Below are 17,960 nucleotides of genomic sequence, written 5' to 3'. Positions count from 1 at the left end.
TTGCTTGAACAATCATGTGACATTTGACTCGTGCAGAGCTAGTGAAAGGTATATGCGAGAAACTATGAACAAGCCACTACAACAATCTAATGCTCTGCTTAAAATTCAACAATTTCACTAAACATAGGAGGAAAATGGCATTAAATTCTATCAACTTACAAACTTTTGTTTTAATATTATGAAAAGGAAAGTTGCTACTTACCATATAGTGGAGATGCTGAGCCACAGAGAGGCACAATAAAGAGACTCTCACAATTATATAGCAGAGACGCTGAGTTGCAGATAGGCACAACAAATGTGTCTCTTTGTTGTGCCTATCTGCGATTCAGCATCTCCGCTACATGGTAAGTAGCAACTTTCCTTTTCATAATACTGTTACATTCCATCCTGTATTGTCCTTTGTTTGATTAAACTTTTGTTTTATCTGAACAGGTCTGGTACCATATACTCACATTTATGCTGCTTTTTAAGTAAAAGTAACATTCAAAGGCAAAAACATTGTCCTTCAAAAAAAACTATAACTTGATTCTGAACCCAAGTCACTATTTTACTTCATTGTGAGAAGCTGTAAGTGGGTTGCAAATGAGAACTTCGGTTGCTGTTCACATATTAGAATACCAGGGAAAAATGTTACCAGGTTTTAATCAGCTTTATAACATGATGGTGACATTTAGACAAAACAAGAAAGAAAATTAATCCAGAATTAAATGTCTAATGAATGGAATAAATCACATTAAACTGATCGCAATTTTTATTGCAAGAATAAATTACGGTGGCAAGGACTGTTACAGAGAGAGTACCAATAGACATTGCTAGATCGCAGGATGAGAGTAAGTTTGAGAACTGGACTGAATCACAATTGTGATCTTAGTTGCTGTTGTTACATACAACTTGCACCCTAGAAGATATCATCATCCATTTTACTGTTGTTCAAGCACAGCACTACAGAAGGGTTGGAGGGGGAATAGTGACACCAGTTTGGCTGACCAACCAGGATGAGTGCGGGGAAGAGAGTGGTGAGCAGGCAGCAAATTTCAAGCTGCTGACTTCAGCTTTTCATGAACCTCTATCACACTTAAATTTCAGTTCACCTGAAACTATTTGTAGTCAGAATCGAACTGACTTTAAAACTGGACAAATACTCAACAGCACCATACATTTTGGCAGGAGGTGGTAAAAGTACAGATAGAGCCAGTGGCATAATTGTGTTTCATGTAGCAACATTGTCAATGTTCAATGTGAGGTATGGCGGGAAGGACAGGTTGTTTGTCAGCTGCTGGTTCTACACGGCCAAAGAGAGACTGATGGGCAGACAATGTGTTTGGAAGAAAAAGACACTGTCCCATTGTCACATCAGTATAGAAGTGAAGTCCGCAACATATTCAGAAAAGAAAAATGAAGTTTTGTTCTCAGGTCCCACCATAAACACATCAGATATAGCAACATACTTGGAAGAACTGGCCAAATATTTGCGACAATGGGGATAGAAGTTTCACAGCTATGCTGTTAGGATGGCGTCAATAATGATGATGGATGATTAAAAATAGAGATGCCAAAGATGACACGCTAAGTAAAACAAAATGGCAGTGAAAATAAAAAGTAATGTATTCCTTTCAATTTATTTTATTTCTCCTTGGGCTATCAAAATATAGACAACCAATAAATGGCCTAAGCTTAGAATACCAAGAGGTATAATGTTAATACTTTAGGTCAAGAAATTCATAATTTATGTTAGTCAGAATATTTTAAAAATAAATTTTTGCCAAGGAGCCTCTGAAAATGGGGAAGGGGGGCATCTTATATTCAGGGCTGTCTTATACTCAGTTAAGTCAGCACTCAGCCGTTTATAGGTGGACTTATACTTTAATGTATTTTTCGAACGAAGGTAGACGTCAGCATTTTTCACATTTATATGCACACAGCCAGAGGCAAAAGAACTGGTAAGTGGTGGTTAAAAATCCTGTGACTGAGGATTGAACCCAAGATCTTTCAGTCTATAGTCCTGCACTTTAGCACCACGCCACACTTGATAATATTAAACAAAATTAATTACACGCACTGAATGACATTCCTAAAGATGATCCTCAGTACTGCTTTATGAAGAGGAAACAACATTGAGACAAGGGCATGAAAAGTGGAGGGGAGTACTCTGAAATAGACTATGATAACAGATCAGTAAGGAGTATAAAACTATATATTTTTAAAACTTGATTATTTTTTAAGCTTAACTGGTAATACAATGTCTCACTTAAGTAAACCTAGTATTACGAGACCCGTGTTGCAGAATAATTCGTTTTCGGTCGTTTATTCGTTTATGTCGTGAGGGTTGCAGGGGTTACGTCCCCTGGGGAGGTGGGCGGGTTGTTTACTTGTTGTATCTTTATTATAGTTCTCGTTTATTAAATTTTGTTATCTTTAAATTACTTACACAGCACCAGACCGCTGTATCTGTATTATAGTTGTCGTTTATTATATTTTCTTATCTTTAAAGTTTTGATTGTGGTGGTTATTGGTCGCGCCACCTGCCCTTCCTTCTCCTGCACTACTGAGATCATAAACAATTACTACTACATACTACTACTTCTGCTCTTCCTCATACTTCTTAAAGGATAAGCAAGCTTGTTTGCTAAAAACAATGCAGAGTCAGCTAACATGAACTACCAAATAGAGCCACCACTGAATTACAGACAGTAGCTGTGAACTTTTTAAAGGTGTAGGAACCTTTCAACATGACAGCCATGGCAGGATTGAAGTAATAAATAGTGTTTGGGTTTACAAGAGAGAACTTCCATCTGCATGAATTACAGAAAATAATTCAGATGGTTATTGGGTTAAGTGCCTACTGAGGGTAAGTACTGTACAGCCATTGTGTCTCTTTGTAATTTAAGTTTACTCAATTGAAATTTCCCATTGATACAAGTATCTACTTATTGTATCTTCCTGCCAGTAAATCAGCTATCTTTCATCGCGCCATGCAATCGGGATGCACAATATCTGATCCATCAGATTGCCCTGCCCTCCTCTACTAAGTTCAGATTCACAGTTAATCTAACAAAAATAATACACTAACCCACCATAACAGAGACCAAATGTATTCTATTCCACATAGTTACCTAACATCCATTCTTTTTCTCACTACTAATGACTGGCATAGTTCAAAAGCTAGGATTACATTTTTCTATGTATGTCTAATATTTCTCATATTCTATACAATCAATAAGAAAAACTGTATACCAACAGTACAAATACAGGTTGTAAAACATTCCCAATACAGACAGGACAGGACAGATTCCTTACATAAAAAAAGGTCCAGTAAACATGGGCCTTTGCATACTTTAAGAGCTATGAGCACTTGTTCATTCTTGTTACTTTAAAACACATCTCTTCTACTGAAGAAGCGCCCATAGCTCTTAAGGAATGACTTTACAGCCCATGTTTACTACAACTTCTTTTTTTTGTCCATACTACCTCTTCCCAAAATATGCAAAGCAAAGAACTTGCAGTAGAAAAGAAGTTTTTCACAGCATTGAAGATGAACAAGTGCTCATAGCTCTTAAATTATGCATTTTCTTGTTTTGGTTTAAGGAACATGTCCTCAAGAACTGTACAGAGACTTTAGTTACACCCTGTATAAATTCAAACAGAAATGGGTATGTTTTTATAATGACTAATATAATAAACGGATAAGTTGAAAGTATTCAAAGGACATAGATGTGGTTTTGCTACTCAGCAATGCAACACAACAATAGTTAAACTAAAGGTACAATAAATGATTATAAAATATAGTATTAGATTCCTTGCTTTGCAGAATTCAGAACACCTGGATCAGTTTAGACAACATGTGCGGGTGCAAATGTGCCGGCGCCATCGTAGAATTATACGAACTAAGGTACGAATTGTTGCCATACCCACCTTATTCACCTGGTATGGCTCAGTCAGACTTTCCCAAAACTGAAAATTTTTCTTGTTGGACAAAGATTCACTTCAAACGAAGAATTGATAGCCGGAGTTGACAACTATTTTGCAGGCCTAGAGGAAACTCATTTTCGAGATGGAATCAAGGCACTGGAACATTGTTGGACCCAGTGCAATAATCTACAAGGAGACTATATTGAAAAATAAAAAAGTTTCAGTTATGTGAGTACGTTTTTTCTATTTTGATCTGATAACTTTTCAAACCACCCTCGTATTATGAGATACCTCAAAGACTATGCAAACACAAGCCTTGTTTTTTGCCAGTGGTGTGTGGTGCTATTGATAGTATGTATTTTACATTTATTTTCGTCAGCGAGTGTGTCAACAGTTGCGGCACATATCTTGCAGATAATTTTTTTCATTTCTAATTCTTCAGTTAAAATGTGCTATACCCTTTCAGATGATATCTGGCAAGTATGAGCAATTTCATGCACTTTCAATTGGCCATTTTGTGCACTTCTGCAATGATTTCTGAAGTAGTGACACATCTTGGCTGACCACTGCATGGATAATCATCTAAGCTCTCCAGACCACATTTAAATTCATTTGTGCACTTGGCAACAGCTGTATATGAAAGAGCAGAGTCCCCCAGTGTATTCTGGAAATTGGCGTGAATAACCTATGCTTTCATACCTTTCTTTACGAAGTACTTAATCACTGCTCGAATCTAGATCTTTTGCATCTTCGCAAATCACTACGTGGGAACAAAAACAGAGCCACATGACCACCTCACCTCTCTTCCAAGAGCACTGACATGGCACGCGTTTACAAGCAACAGTCCAATGAATATCACGTGAACAACTCGTTGCACTAGCACTGACCTCTCGTGGCGATTCTGAGAACTTTTCAAACCACCCTCGTAGTTTTTGGCGCAAAAGAAGAACAAAAGAAAGCAAGGTAGGTTTTTGTTGTTGTTGTTCAGGTCATGAACTTAATATGAAACGAATCTATAACATCTCTGCATATAATAATTGTTTCAACATTGTAATGTAATTAACTGTCAGAGATAAAGTTTATCTCATGCGAAAAGTACGATGCCCACAGTAGAGAGTTAAGGTAACTTCATTATGTTGCCATACAATGTGTTTAATTTATTTATTTATGAATATTTTCTTTTATGATAAATAATGGATTTGTTTGAGATGTTAAATGTTGTATTTTTATATGTATTTATTTATATGTGTCTTTGGAGTGTATTAAGGTCAGAAGACCAAAGAATCTGGAATGCAGGAATGTCTGCAACTTCCGGACACATGTTGGCTTGTCCGGCACTCCTTTGTCGGTACTGGATGGAGATGGACGTGTTTAAGTGACCAGTACAGTATAATGCATTTTTAGGGTATCAATGTTCGAAGTGAAAATATTGTAGTTACTAAACAAAGAGTACGAATAAATATTATTTTAGCCGAAAGTAATTTGAATCCGGTAGTGTTTATTTCAAACAAGAAGAAAACCCAGGCCATGCTTGTTAGAGTAATGTTTTGCAGACAAAACCCCTAGACAAACGAGATCTGCAGTGTGTAATCTTTCAGCAGCTACTAATAAATAAGCCTTGCTGAAATTGTGCTGGAACTACTCGTATTATTATCAATTACAAACACGTGGTGCGAATGTGGTCTTACCACAATATACCGCGTAAGATTCCACATCATTCAGTTATCAAGAAACGAGATAGGTAACAAACAGTACAATATGGTGGCGTCGTCCGGGATTATTGAAAATGTTACCGAAGTAAACTACCACCGAGATTGCGAAGAAAACGACAGAATTCGTACATCCTGGATGAAAATGTCCAAGGAAGTCGTATGCTGATACCTTCAAGACAAAGGAAATCGTATGCTGGTACCTTCAAGATATCGGAATGCAGTTACTGGAGCAAGAATAACGGCGCAATAATTTAAGAAAGAAGAAAAAAAGAGTAAAGTGTTGTGCAACAAAAAAAAGGCAATATTCATAAAGTGTAGTGTTTCAGTGTTGTGAATTCCATCACGCACCAATCAACAAAGAAGACGTTATAAGATAAGAAAACCAGTAAACTGTGAGTAAGATAGTTTAGTATCCTTTAGAAAAGATAAATTTGTTGTGTTTTGTTTATTCCTGTGTAAAAAGATGACTATTGTAAAAGAGGAAGGTATTGACGACGGTGTCGCCAACGCTAGTACAGATGTAAATTTATCATACGAAAGTGAATGCAACAGTAATAGTCCGAATCCTGTAGACAAAGTTGAAACTCATACGGAAAGACAGAATGAAGTTAAAGACATACTATCAAAAATAATGAATTATATGGAGGGAAAATTTAAGGCAATTGATGACACTAACAGACAAAACGGACAGTGGTTAGGAAATATTAAAGACAGACTCGATGCTAATGAGATTTGTTTGGATCAAATGGAGCAAAACAACGCTGCTCAGTTAGACCAGACTCTTAAGCTCATGAGTGATAAATTTGAAAAACAATTCAAAGAATATGAAAAGAAAAATGACGATCACCTTCAAAAAGTAGAAGCAAAAATTTCCAGTTTGAGTTGTAATATGGTTAAGATCACGGGTAAGGTCAATTATGTCGGGAGAAAAGTTAAAAATGTAGATGCAAAAGTAAAAAATCTGAAAACTGAAGTTAGTACAGGTAGAGAGAAAATCCATAATGCGTTTAAAGTTGTGCATTCAGATATCAAACATGTAGAAGAAACAGTATCTGAGCGTATTTCTCTTGTAGACGATAAAATTGTTAAAGTAGAAAGTAAATTTGAACAAAAGATAGGAATTATTACTGAAAAAATAGATGTAAATAATCAGATAAACAAAAATGAAGTCAAGAGTTTAGAAAGTAGTATTAATGACATCACTAAGAAACTTGAAAGTGTTAGTAGCAATATGGTCACCAATAGTTTGCCGAACAATATTGGCACTTTGTGGTACAATATTCCAGTAAAAAACTTTTCAGATGAGAGCAGTATGCATCCGGTAGATTTCCTGCAGCATTGCAAGGATAACTTTTTTCCAAATATGAATGATAATTTGAAAATTAAATTTGTGAAAAGATTTCTAGAAGGTGAAGCATTGTCATGGACTAATCATTATTGTACTGAGGGAATGTCTTTTGCAGAGTTCGAGGAGAGGTTCTTAAGTAAATTCTGGTCAGAGACAGAACAGGCAAGAATAAAAAGCGAATTCTTGAATGGACCTGTTTATAAACATGAATTTGGTAGCATGAAGCAATTTTGCAGAAATCAGTTAAGGAAACTCACTCACCTACGCAAACCTTTTGATGAACTCACTCAAATTGATGCACTCCAAAGGAGGCTACCATGTGAACTACAGTGGGAGTTAGCTTATGGCCCAGATGACACAATTGATCAGTTTTTGAAATATGTTGACAAACTAGACAGAATTATTGAGAAAACAGGTAAACCACCACACCATAGTCAAAACCATTTTCAAAAGACAGGGCATACAAATTGGGGAAACACACATGATAAAAAGGAACCACACAGTTTTGGAAGTAGTGATTCTCATCAGAGAAATCACCAGCACAACTTCAAGGGATCACAAGGACACAATTACCATTACAAGGGTCAATATGGAAATAGTCATAATCAATTTGGTAACAGGCACTTTGGAAATAAACCAAAGGAGTGGAATAGTCATAATGGTATGGGGAGAACTGAACAGGAGTTAAAAAACTGAATGAGGCTCCATTGGCGGTCCGCAAGGTAGGAGCTACTTATACACAAATGGAAAGGGCCAACCCAAGCTGTCTAACTAAACAGAAAGATACCTCTGACATAATGAGTAATTATTTTAAAGAGAAGTGTTATCCCATTAATGTAGTATCTGTTACAAATAATATATGTCATACAAATAAACCAGAAACAAAAAGTAAGTTATTTAAAGACACTGATTGCTTAGAAAACTGTGAAGAAGTAAACTTAGATTCATTCTATGAGTGGGCTGAGAGGAGCACCTTGCTGGAAAATAGTTGTTCAAATGATCAAAGTGTATTAGGAATTAGAGAACTTATGGAAGAGTCTGGTGGGGTAGGAATGAAAAGAGCACATAGTAAGGATGATTTAAATGTGTATCCGCATACTGAAGGTAAGAGTGCAGAGGATAAAGATGATAATTTTTGTGATGTTGATTGGGAAGAAAAGGAGATTGAGGATAGTAGTGAAGATAGATGTTTTATTGGTGTAAGTGAGGAGTTGGAAGCTTTAGGGATTACTAATATAAAAGAGGATAGTAATGAAATTAGCGAGGTATACATGAAAACAGTTGACAATTTCAATGATAAGGATGCCAGAATTTCAGCCAATGAGTTATTTGATCTTAATACATGGAAGAAAAATGAGAAGGAATTGACAGCAGGTAATCTTAACAGCATTAGGGGAGTAGATGATGAAATGTCAGATAGTGAGCAATTTTTGTTTAACTTATGGGTTAACAGTAGTGCCATTAAGGATGATGAAAATTTCAGAAAGGTAACACTTGATATATGTGAAACTTTGTATCCAGACTGGTGGCATAGAATTACGTATCACATTGCACAAATGTTAAGAGAGAAATATAAAGGAGAGACACACAATAGTATAAATGAATGTAGTTGGATTAATGAAATATTCAGGAATAGTAATCAGGCCAAAGAAAATGTAATTAGGGTAATAACAGCATATAACTCTGGTAGTAATGATACAGGTAAGGATACTGGAAAGAGATATGGATTCAGTGAATTTATCTGGAAAGAATTTTACTGGAAGAAAAAAGAAAAAAAAAAAAAATTGCGGTCACGACACTATGCCATGTAACACATCTCATGCAAAATGATGTTGTATCTAGACTGATTGTCACATAATTCTATTATAAGTGATATCAATATAATGGAAGGAAACATTCCACGTGGGAAAAATTATAAAAACAAAGATGAGGTGACTTACCGAACAAAAGCGCTGGCAGGTCGATAGATACACAAACAAACACAAACATACACACAAAATTCAAGCTTTCGCAACAAACTGTTGCCTCATCAGGAAAGAGGGAAGGAGAGGGGAAGACGGAAGGAAGTGGGTTTTAAGGGAGAGGGTAAGGAGTCATTCCAATCCCGGGAGCGGAAAGACTTACCTTAGGGGGAAAAAAGGACAGGTATACACTAGCACACACGCACATATCCATCCACACATACAGACACAAGCAGGGATTTTCTTTCACTGATGATGCTAGGAGACAAGACGTCACCCACCCTCACAGTTTGAGAATAGCAAATCTCATAAATTTTGAAATTTGTTCATTCACTTAAATAGACCATAATGCTTATAAAAAAAAATTGTATGGTTAATAGAATATATTTTCTTGTATATGCAAGTGTGCTTTTGTTTTACATCATGCTCACCATAACTGTTTTTATTCAGCTCTGTTTATAACACAACACAGATAATTTGTTGGCTTATTTTGTCTCTTAATTTTGATACATAATTTACAAGGCTCATGAGAGAATAGTGTTGTTGAATTGAAATACTTTTGCAACCTCACTGATGATATAGGAGTTGGTACTATGTTTGTTCTAATATGAGAAAATGTTTTAACTTTAGTATTATTTTATAGTAAATTTCTGGGCAACAAATTGACATATGTATGTATGTAATCTATGTTGTGAGACAAAGGAGGAAGTCAAGGGTTGATGAAAGAATAAACAGTTTACTACAGTTGTGATAAAAAGTTGTATACAAGACAATAATGCAATTTCTGTATCGGACTGACAAGTGGACCAAGGTACACTTGTAAGTCCTGGTGGGCTATTGTAATGTAATTAACTGTCAGAGATAAAGTTTATCTCATGCGAAAAGTACGATGCCCACAGTAGAGAGTTAAGGTAACTTCATTATGTTGCCATACAATGTGTTTAACTTATTTATTTATGAATATTTTCTTTTATGATAAATAATGGATTTGTTTGAGGTGTTAAATGTTGTATTTTTATATGTATTTATTTATATGTGTCTTTGGAGTGTATTAAGGTCAGAAGACCAAAGAATCTGGAATGCAGGAATGTCTGCAACTTCCGGACACATGTTGGCTTGCCCGGCACTTCTTTGTCGGTATTGGATGGAGATGGATGTGTTTAAGTGACCAGTACAGTATAATGCATTTTTAGGGTATCAATGTTCGAAGTGAAAATATTGTAGTTACTAAACAAAGAGTATGAATAAATATTATTTTAGCCGAAAGTAATTCGAATCCGGTAGTGTTTATTTCAAACAAGAAGAAAACCCAGGCCATGCTTGTTAGAGTAATGTTTTGCAGACAAAACCCCTAGACAAACGAGATCTGCAGTGTGTAATCTTTCAGCAACTACTAATAAATAAGCCTTGCTGAAATTGTGCTGGAACTACTCGTATTATTATCAATTACAAACACGTGGTGCGAATGTGGTCTTACCACAATATACCGCGTAAGATTCCACATCATTCAGTTATCAAGAAACGAGATAGGTAACAAACAGTACAACATGCACTACTTTACTGCTAATCATCTGTATATTGCCACAACTGCATTTTATTTCTTCTACAACATCCACAACAAACTTCTCCTACCCTCTTGTTGTTCCTTGGTAATCTTGTGTACTCTGTCTAGGATGTTATCTTTATTCACCTCTCTTTCTCGTTGCACCTGCATTACCATTGGATCAAAAAACTTGGGACTGTTCTACACTAGCTATTCTTGCTTTATAAATTTCAGATTTCACACAACCATTATGACAAGTAATGTCAGAACAAAACTTATTAGTTAATGACTTTCATGTAAAAATTTTCCAAGGTTTGGGGCATCTAATTTCACTTTCATATGTTACAATTGATATTAAAAGTAGTAAGCTTTGTTTCAGAGAAAACACCTTTTAATTTTTAATAACCATAATGAAAAGTAAACTATCTCAGACACTTCTGATAGAGTTCTGTTAGTATATTCATAATGTTAATCACAGTGCTCCCCACCATCTGAGGAAATGCTTACCAGAGGTGTTGACTTGCAAAGAGTTCCGTACAGCATTAGTAGCTAACACAACCTCTGGATACCCTTCAAAACAGGCACGGGTATGGAGATCATCAAGAGCTGCTTGTGCTGCAGCTGCTGCTCCGTTAAATAATGAGAAATAGGCACCATGAAGCAGCTCAAGAAGAAATTGTGATGAGACAGGAATACGTGGCAACAAGCGTGGAACCAAGCTGGAACTATCTGAACCATATGATGATCTCTGGTGGTGACCTGGTTTGCTGAAGCCTTGAGTCACTATCCTGTGGTATACACACAAAATAATTAATACAAATCATATCATGATCTTTGATCACAAAGAACATAATACTAAACTTCATACAGTGGCCAGAATGAATTCAAGCAAACAGTAATGCACTTCAGTACATTATGCACTGCAAAAATTAGAACAGTCATGCAAGATTCTGAAAGAGGTTGAATTTTTTTAAGTAGCAACAAAACTAGAGTGTGTGATGATTCTCTCAACTTGCAGAAATGTGTGAGGAGAGAAGCAATGGGAAACATTTACAAAATATTAGTTTAATTTACAAATCACGTTTCCAATAACAGGTTTGCATATACTGTATTTACATGCAGAATAATTCTGTAGTTAATGACTTATTGCTGATTCATGTAGAGCTAAGGCCAGATTTTATAGAATAATATGCACACATTTTGTGAACATTTATAAACTGAAGCTTAAATTTTCATCATGACAAAATTATGATCAGTTACAAGAAAAATAGAAATACTCACTTAGAGCAGACCTTGCTGAGATATTCAAGGGCAGATTTGCTTGCAAGACTCAGCTGTTGGTTGTAGAGAAATAATAATGCTGTCATCACCTTTAGTCTGTTTTGGGCATTAAGTGTTTCCACCTGAGGCATAGGACCCCACTGAACAGGTTTGGTATTGCATTCCTCCCATCGACGTAGGGCACTCTCAGTCAGTGGTGCAAGGGACATAGGCTGATCAAAACAAATAAACAGTACTAATAAACATTTTATTTGATTATTACTATATCATACAAAGGACAAGGCTAACTAATCAGACTAGGATCTTCAATTGTCAATGAGTTTTGACACTGAGTTATAACATATCACTTTCATAAAGTGATGTGTTGCATAGTGTTAATAGTACCGATTAACGATGCTTGCCAAACACACAGTTAATTTTCATTAATAGTTTTATGGAGTTTTAGATAGGCATATTGTGTACAGAATTTGTATTGTTTGTGCATGTTAATGAGTGTGATGGACGCAGCGTTTCTGCAAGAAAAGGGCAGCTTTGCAGTTTGGTAAAATATTTCCGGCACCTGTTGATTTTACGGTTATTCCGGGCAGCTGTGCCCCTAGTTCTGAGACATATTGAGCTCCAAAGAATTGCATGCGCCTTGACAATGGTCTAAGTAATGAAAAAATAAATAAAAAGAAGAGCTAGTTCCAGTGGAGATTATGTGCTAAAGCCTGTCAAAGAGCAGAAATTGAGCTGTCAATACTTTGTTAACATTCAATGTAACAGTCAAAACTAAATTGCAGACAATTTTATATGGGAGTTTCCAGAGCTGTATAAGTTTGAAGGATAGGCATGTCTTCAAAATATACTTCAGTTATTTGGCAGCTTGTCGAACCTAGATAAGCATGAATTTTTGTGTCCATCACAGGCCACTCTGTACAGGGGACGAATTCCATGGAAAAAAGAAATAACATCATGGAAAGAAGAAATAACATCAAGGAAAGAAGAAATAACATCAAGGAAAGAAGAAAGAACATCAAAGAAAGAAGAAAGAACATCAAGGAAAGAAGAAAGAACATCCAGAGACGGGAACTGCACTGCAAATAAACGAGTCCGTAATTGCAAATCTGCACACTATAGCACTGTAATTATTAAATGAAGTTACTCCCGCAACATACTTTCGTCAAGTACAGAAGGGAACATCCCGCTTACTGACCTACTGAAAGGACAAACAGGTGACAGAAGAATAGAAAGAAATTGAAGTTCTTGTTGGAAAATTTCGAGAGATTGATTGTGGTTGTCCTTGACAACGAGTTCAATAACCAGCTTTGCAGCAGTGTACAAACTAATTTTAGCAATGAAATTGAGGAAAATAACCAGAATTAATTGTTTGGGGAACAAAAAGCAAATTTAATAACCTCATGTATGATGATAAGAATTCTGAAGAAAAAGGACACGAGTCAGAAGATAGTTGTCAGTAGCCAGAGAGGGTTGTAAGAATATCGGCCGTATTTCCCTGAAATCACATATGGCCAATTGTCCATCTGTCGCCAGCTCATCTCAAACCGCATTGGGCATTAAATCCATGCACCCAACTTCAGCAACATGGCTCACCTAACACATCATCACCATGACGTGTCTGCATCGTAACAACGAGGGCTACATAAGCAGTTTGGTGAGCACTGTTTTAAGTCAAGTTTTTTTTAAGTGAAAATTGTGGTGCTGTTGTGTGCTATGTTGGCATTAGGAAGGATCCTGACAATTTATGGGTATTGCTGCAGGGCATTTAACACTACAATAGTGAAGAAGTGATTCAGACTCATTATAAGTTGTGGTCTTCTTCATTCGACATCTGTTGTCACCAGGAGCCTAGTGGTCAACAGCCCAGAATGGTTTAAGAGTTTCAGCAGAAATCTGAGTATAAATAAGAAATTATAAAGATGGAATTAAGAAATGATTTTAAAACATCTAGCAATCAATTAAGAAATAATTTAAAAAATTCTAGCAAGGAATTATGGATAATTCTCAAAACTCTACTGATTATTTAATAAAACAGAAAATAGTATAGGCGAATTGTCCAAGGAGTCTAGACAGGAACAGAAAGAGTACCATGTGGTGCAATTGTCCACTTTCCTTCTCATCCCGTCTGGCAAGTCTCCCTTCATCTGAGGTTCTGGACGACTTTTCCAAACCCTCCCTATTTCCTAAACCTCACCAGTCCTTTTCCTTCATCCTCTTCCTTCCCCTTCAACCATTCTGCCAGAAAAGGAAGCCACTGGCTACAAAAGCTTCCAAATTTTAATGTATCTTTATATGTGTGCTCTCCTGCCATCACTTGATGAGTAGATTTTTTATCAGTCCATTTACATTTAATCACATGTAACCATATACATACAATACACACAGTTTAAATAGTAAACAAGGTATAAGGGTCAAATTAAAAAAAAAAACAGAAGGATGTAAATCACAAGACTTGCAAACAGTTTTATATGTATTTCATTGGATCTTGCATCACACTGAAGAAGACAGATCACTGACCAGAGCAAGACCATAACTGCATTCTTCTGAGATGTTGATATTTGTCTGCTGGCAACACATTGACGTTCTGTGGAAGTTGCCTTTTCCCACTCGCTGGAGTCTGCACACCTGCTGAGGTTTATTCTTTCTTTGCTGAGGCAGGTTTTTCTATGACACAGTGAAGGCCATGGGTACATACTGACAAGGACTCTTCTCATTATTTTTGCCATGTTTTAGTGATATTAAATGTGTACTCAAATAGTTTTCAGCCATTAAAAGTGCACAAGTGCACTGGAGTGTAGGCTGTTGATTTACACACCTTCAAACAGTCGGTGAAACAGGAGCAAAGGCTTACTTTACTTTAGGTATATTCTCTGAGGAGAGAATCCCACTGTACACGGCATGAGTGAATGTGACTAAATGTAGGGCACCATGACATTCTTTAAATGAACACTGCTGAGCCACACAGGTGCACTATATTCTACTGGACTAGGCGCTAAAACTCAGAGTAGAGGCTGAGAATCCCCATGTGGCACTATTAGGTTTTCTGCAGAATTTTATTTCTGGCTAGAACTTGCACACTGTCTTCATTGGATGTTGACCGAAGCTTTAAGTCCAGTCCAGGGACACACCGAGGTACTGTAAGAGTACAGAATTTATGACAGTGCACAAGTCCACATTTTGAATATAATATTATGTATTAGTACGTGTGTGTGTGTGTGTGTGTGTGTGTGTGTGTGTGTGTGTGTGTGTGTGTGTGACATGTTGCTATTCTGTTTGATGTGTTGCTATTCTGTTTGAGGTACTCCTTGAGCAGCAAATAGCAGCTGAAGTTCACCAGCACACACCTTTATTTCAGAAGTACATCAAGTGGCTTCCAGCATCACATGGAGGCTGAAAGAGTGCCTCAGAGAAGACAACATTTAACTTCACCAACAATGTCAAAAGAAATGGTCTGTAAAGTATTCACAGACCAGTACATTTGTATTAAAAGTCTTATTGAGATATCCACTCTAGGAACACATTTGTACAAGCTCTTATTATAAATGATAATAGCTGTGTAAATCATTTGAAAGTTATTTAAAATCCAAAAATTAATTCTCTCCATCTCTCTCCCTATTCGTTTCGTCAATTTCGACACTCTGTGCCCCAATGAATTAAGGCATGCCAATTTCTTATGTCCTGCTATTTCACCTGCAGACCTTCCAGATTGTAATCCATTACTTCTGCGACGCCATCAATCCATCTTATCCTCTGATGCACTTCTCTCCTTGTGCCTTCGATCATATATGAGAACAAATGTTACTTCAAGAATATTTTACCACTTTACTAACAATGTGACCCTCTCAGTATGAGTGTCACTATAGGGAAGAACACAGTCCTTTAAAGTCAGTAAAACTCAATCTTGCACTGCTTCCAAACAAACTATTTCTGTCTTGTTGCAGAGCCAATTACAAAATACATTAGACGTGTCTATGAAATACTTATCATGGCAGGATGCTGTTTTCATAATGCACACTCAGGATGGTTTTATGAATATGGCAGGTAAGGACTGCAGACTGACGTTTATTATAGTTTTGCAATGTCTAGCTTTTTATCTTCTAAATAAATGCTAACAAAATATTTACATTAACCAACTTTTTATGCAAAATGAAATCTTTCCTAAAGCTGTAAATCATTTTCTGTTACTGATTATCTTTTCCTGAATGGGCTTGCCAATCGTGGAGATGTACTATTTTAAAAAAAAAGGTGGTGCACTTTCCTAATTGAAACATGTAGCCTTCAGTCATGCTGTTACATAGATATTACACAGCAAAACAATAGTGTGTCATGTTCTGATGTCCTGAATGTTTTAACTATTGACAATTTTAAAAATATATACATACCTCATGGTAAATGGATCCTTGTGCTAATGAAGGCAGGCGAAAGGAGATGATTTTTGGCTGACCACTCTCATCCACCACTTCAAGATTGTACAAACCAAGTAATAATGTCTCAACACTGCGACAACTCTGACAAACAAAAAATGGCTTAGAGTCTTTGTAAAAGAGGAATAGTAGACATATAATAACATACAGTGCTACTCTCAGGTTTAGTAAAATACTATCCTCCTGTAAAGACAACTCATTATTATGGAAGCAAGAAAGACCAGATGAGAACTGTCTCTCTCTTTAGCAGCTTTGCAATTATTTTTTCACTGAAGACCCAAGGTTATGTACCTCCAATTGATTTTTCATTTACATTTTCTAATGTAGCTCATGTGCAACTGTTTTGAAACTGTACAATGGGACAGGTCTCCGTCAGAATAGACAAAACACACACACACACACAATGCAACTCAAACACACAGGACCACAGGCTCTGGCTGCCAACGTCAGTCTGCAAGTGGCGGCATACGATGGGAGAAGCAAACTGGGTGGTGGGGGTAAGGAGGAGCGTACAGGGATAAGGTGCCAATAGGGTAGTGCAGTTAGGTGCAGTTGTGGGAGGTCAGACAGAGGTCAAAGAGGGAGTAGAGGGGTACTGAAATAGGAGAGAAGTAAAAAGACTGTTGGTGCGTTGATGGAATAGAAGGTTGTGTAGTGCTGGAATGGGAACAGGGATAGCCTGCAACTCAGAATCTCCCCTATATAGTCAGTAGTAACTATCCTTTTGACAATATTGTTTTAAATCATTTATTATTATTATTATTATTATTATTAAAAATTATGAGTAACGCAGTGTAGTGTAGCTTCTTGTACTGATTGTGTCTGAATATCTACATGCAGTTATATAATGTTTTAGTGCCTTTGATGTTCCTTTCTCTCTTTTTTTCCCCTTTGTCACTTTTGGCTGACATTTATTTCATTGTGTACCCATTTTTGTACCAACAACATTAATTGCAAGTATTCTGTATCCTATGTTTAAGTGTCCTTTTATTGTAGAAATAACACTCGTGCATTGTAAGCTGTTATAATGTCTCTGCAAGTTGTGGGACCAAGAAAATGGTTTTGTTACTGAGTTAACAATTTAATTACTTCATGTTTTTGAAGTGAGATCGATTACATCGAGCCTTTTAATTCAAAATGGTGAAAGGGAAGAGGTGGCTGGAATGAAGTTTTTCAGTATCCAGTAAATTTGATGGGGCTAACCTTAGATTATGGTAATTATCAAATGGGAATCGTCTTTCATGTTGAGAAACTGCTGGATGTCATTGACCCATTAGCGCTGTGCATTGCCATATGGCAATGTTTGTAACACTTTTTTTAAAATCGTTGATTCCACGACATCAACGAAGCGATAGTGTTGGCAGCAATGTATTCCGTTCCGCAAGACTGTAAAGATCACTACAATGCAACAGTTTTAACAATACATTTAAATTCTGTGGCGTAAGCAGTGTTGGAAGTCGTCGTTTGCTGAGTGACAAAGCAAAATGGAGTACAAGTTCGAGTAAGTATGTTTTACACAGTAACTTACGATATATGATTTGGTTTTTTAGTATGGTTGTGCTTTAAATACTCAGATATATATTTTTTGCAGGTTACTGCTTGCTGTGAAATAAATTACGTACATTTAGGCCGTCTGAACATCGGTGTTGCCATATGGCAACGCTCGGCACTTGTACTCAGTAAAAGGACGAATTTTCTCATTTTTGTTTCAGAAGAGGTTTCTCGCTTGCTGAGGCGCTGGAGATTTTTTTTTATGATGATACTGAAGGTGATGTGTTTGTT

At 36.5% G+C, this 17,960-nt stretch overlaps 1 protein-coding gene across 5 annotated transcripts in view; it reads right to left on the bottom strand.

Annotated features, from left to right (window-relative positions):
* The window catches only part of LOC124595447 (hyccin), a 165,216-nt gene that overhangs the window by 128,261 nt on the left and 18,995 nt on the right, over positions 1–17,960 (bottom strand). For all 5 annotated transcript variants that reach the window (XR_006978207.1, XM_047134193.1, XM_047134205.1 and 2 more), the window contains 3 exons: positions 16,137–16,262; positions 11,755–11,966; positions 10,981–11,261 (listed from right to left, as the gene is read on the bottom strand). Coding sequence is in view for 4 of the 5 variants with exons in the window: in XM_047134193.1 (XP_046990149.1) it covers positions 10,981–11,261; positions 11,755–11,966; positions 16,137–16,262 (619 nt within the window). In the remaining variant the exon portion in view is untranslated. The remainder of the gene's footprint in view (positions 1–10,980; positions 11,262–11,754; positions 11,967–16,136; positions 16,263–17,960) is intronic.

Source organism: Schistocerca americana, chromosome 1 (assembly GCF_021461395.2).
Source record: "Schistocerca americana isolate TAMUIC-IGC-003095 chromosome 1, iqSchAmer2.1, whole genome shotgun sequence".
In the NCBI taxonomy this organism is placed as follows: Eukaryota; Metazoa; Arthropoda; class Insecta; order Orthoptera; family Acrididae; genus Schistocerca; species Schistocerca americana.
This window is presented reverse-complemented; position numbering and strand designations above follow the sequence as displayed.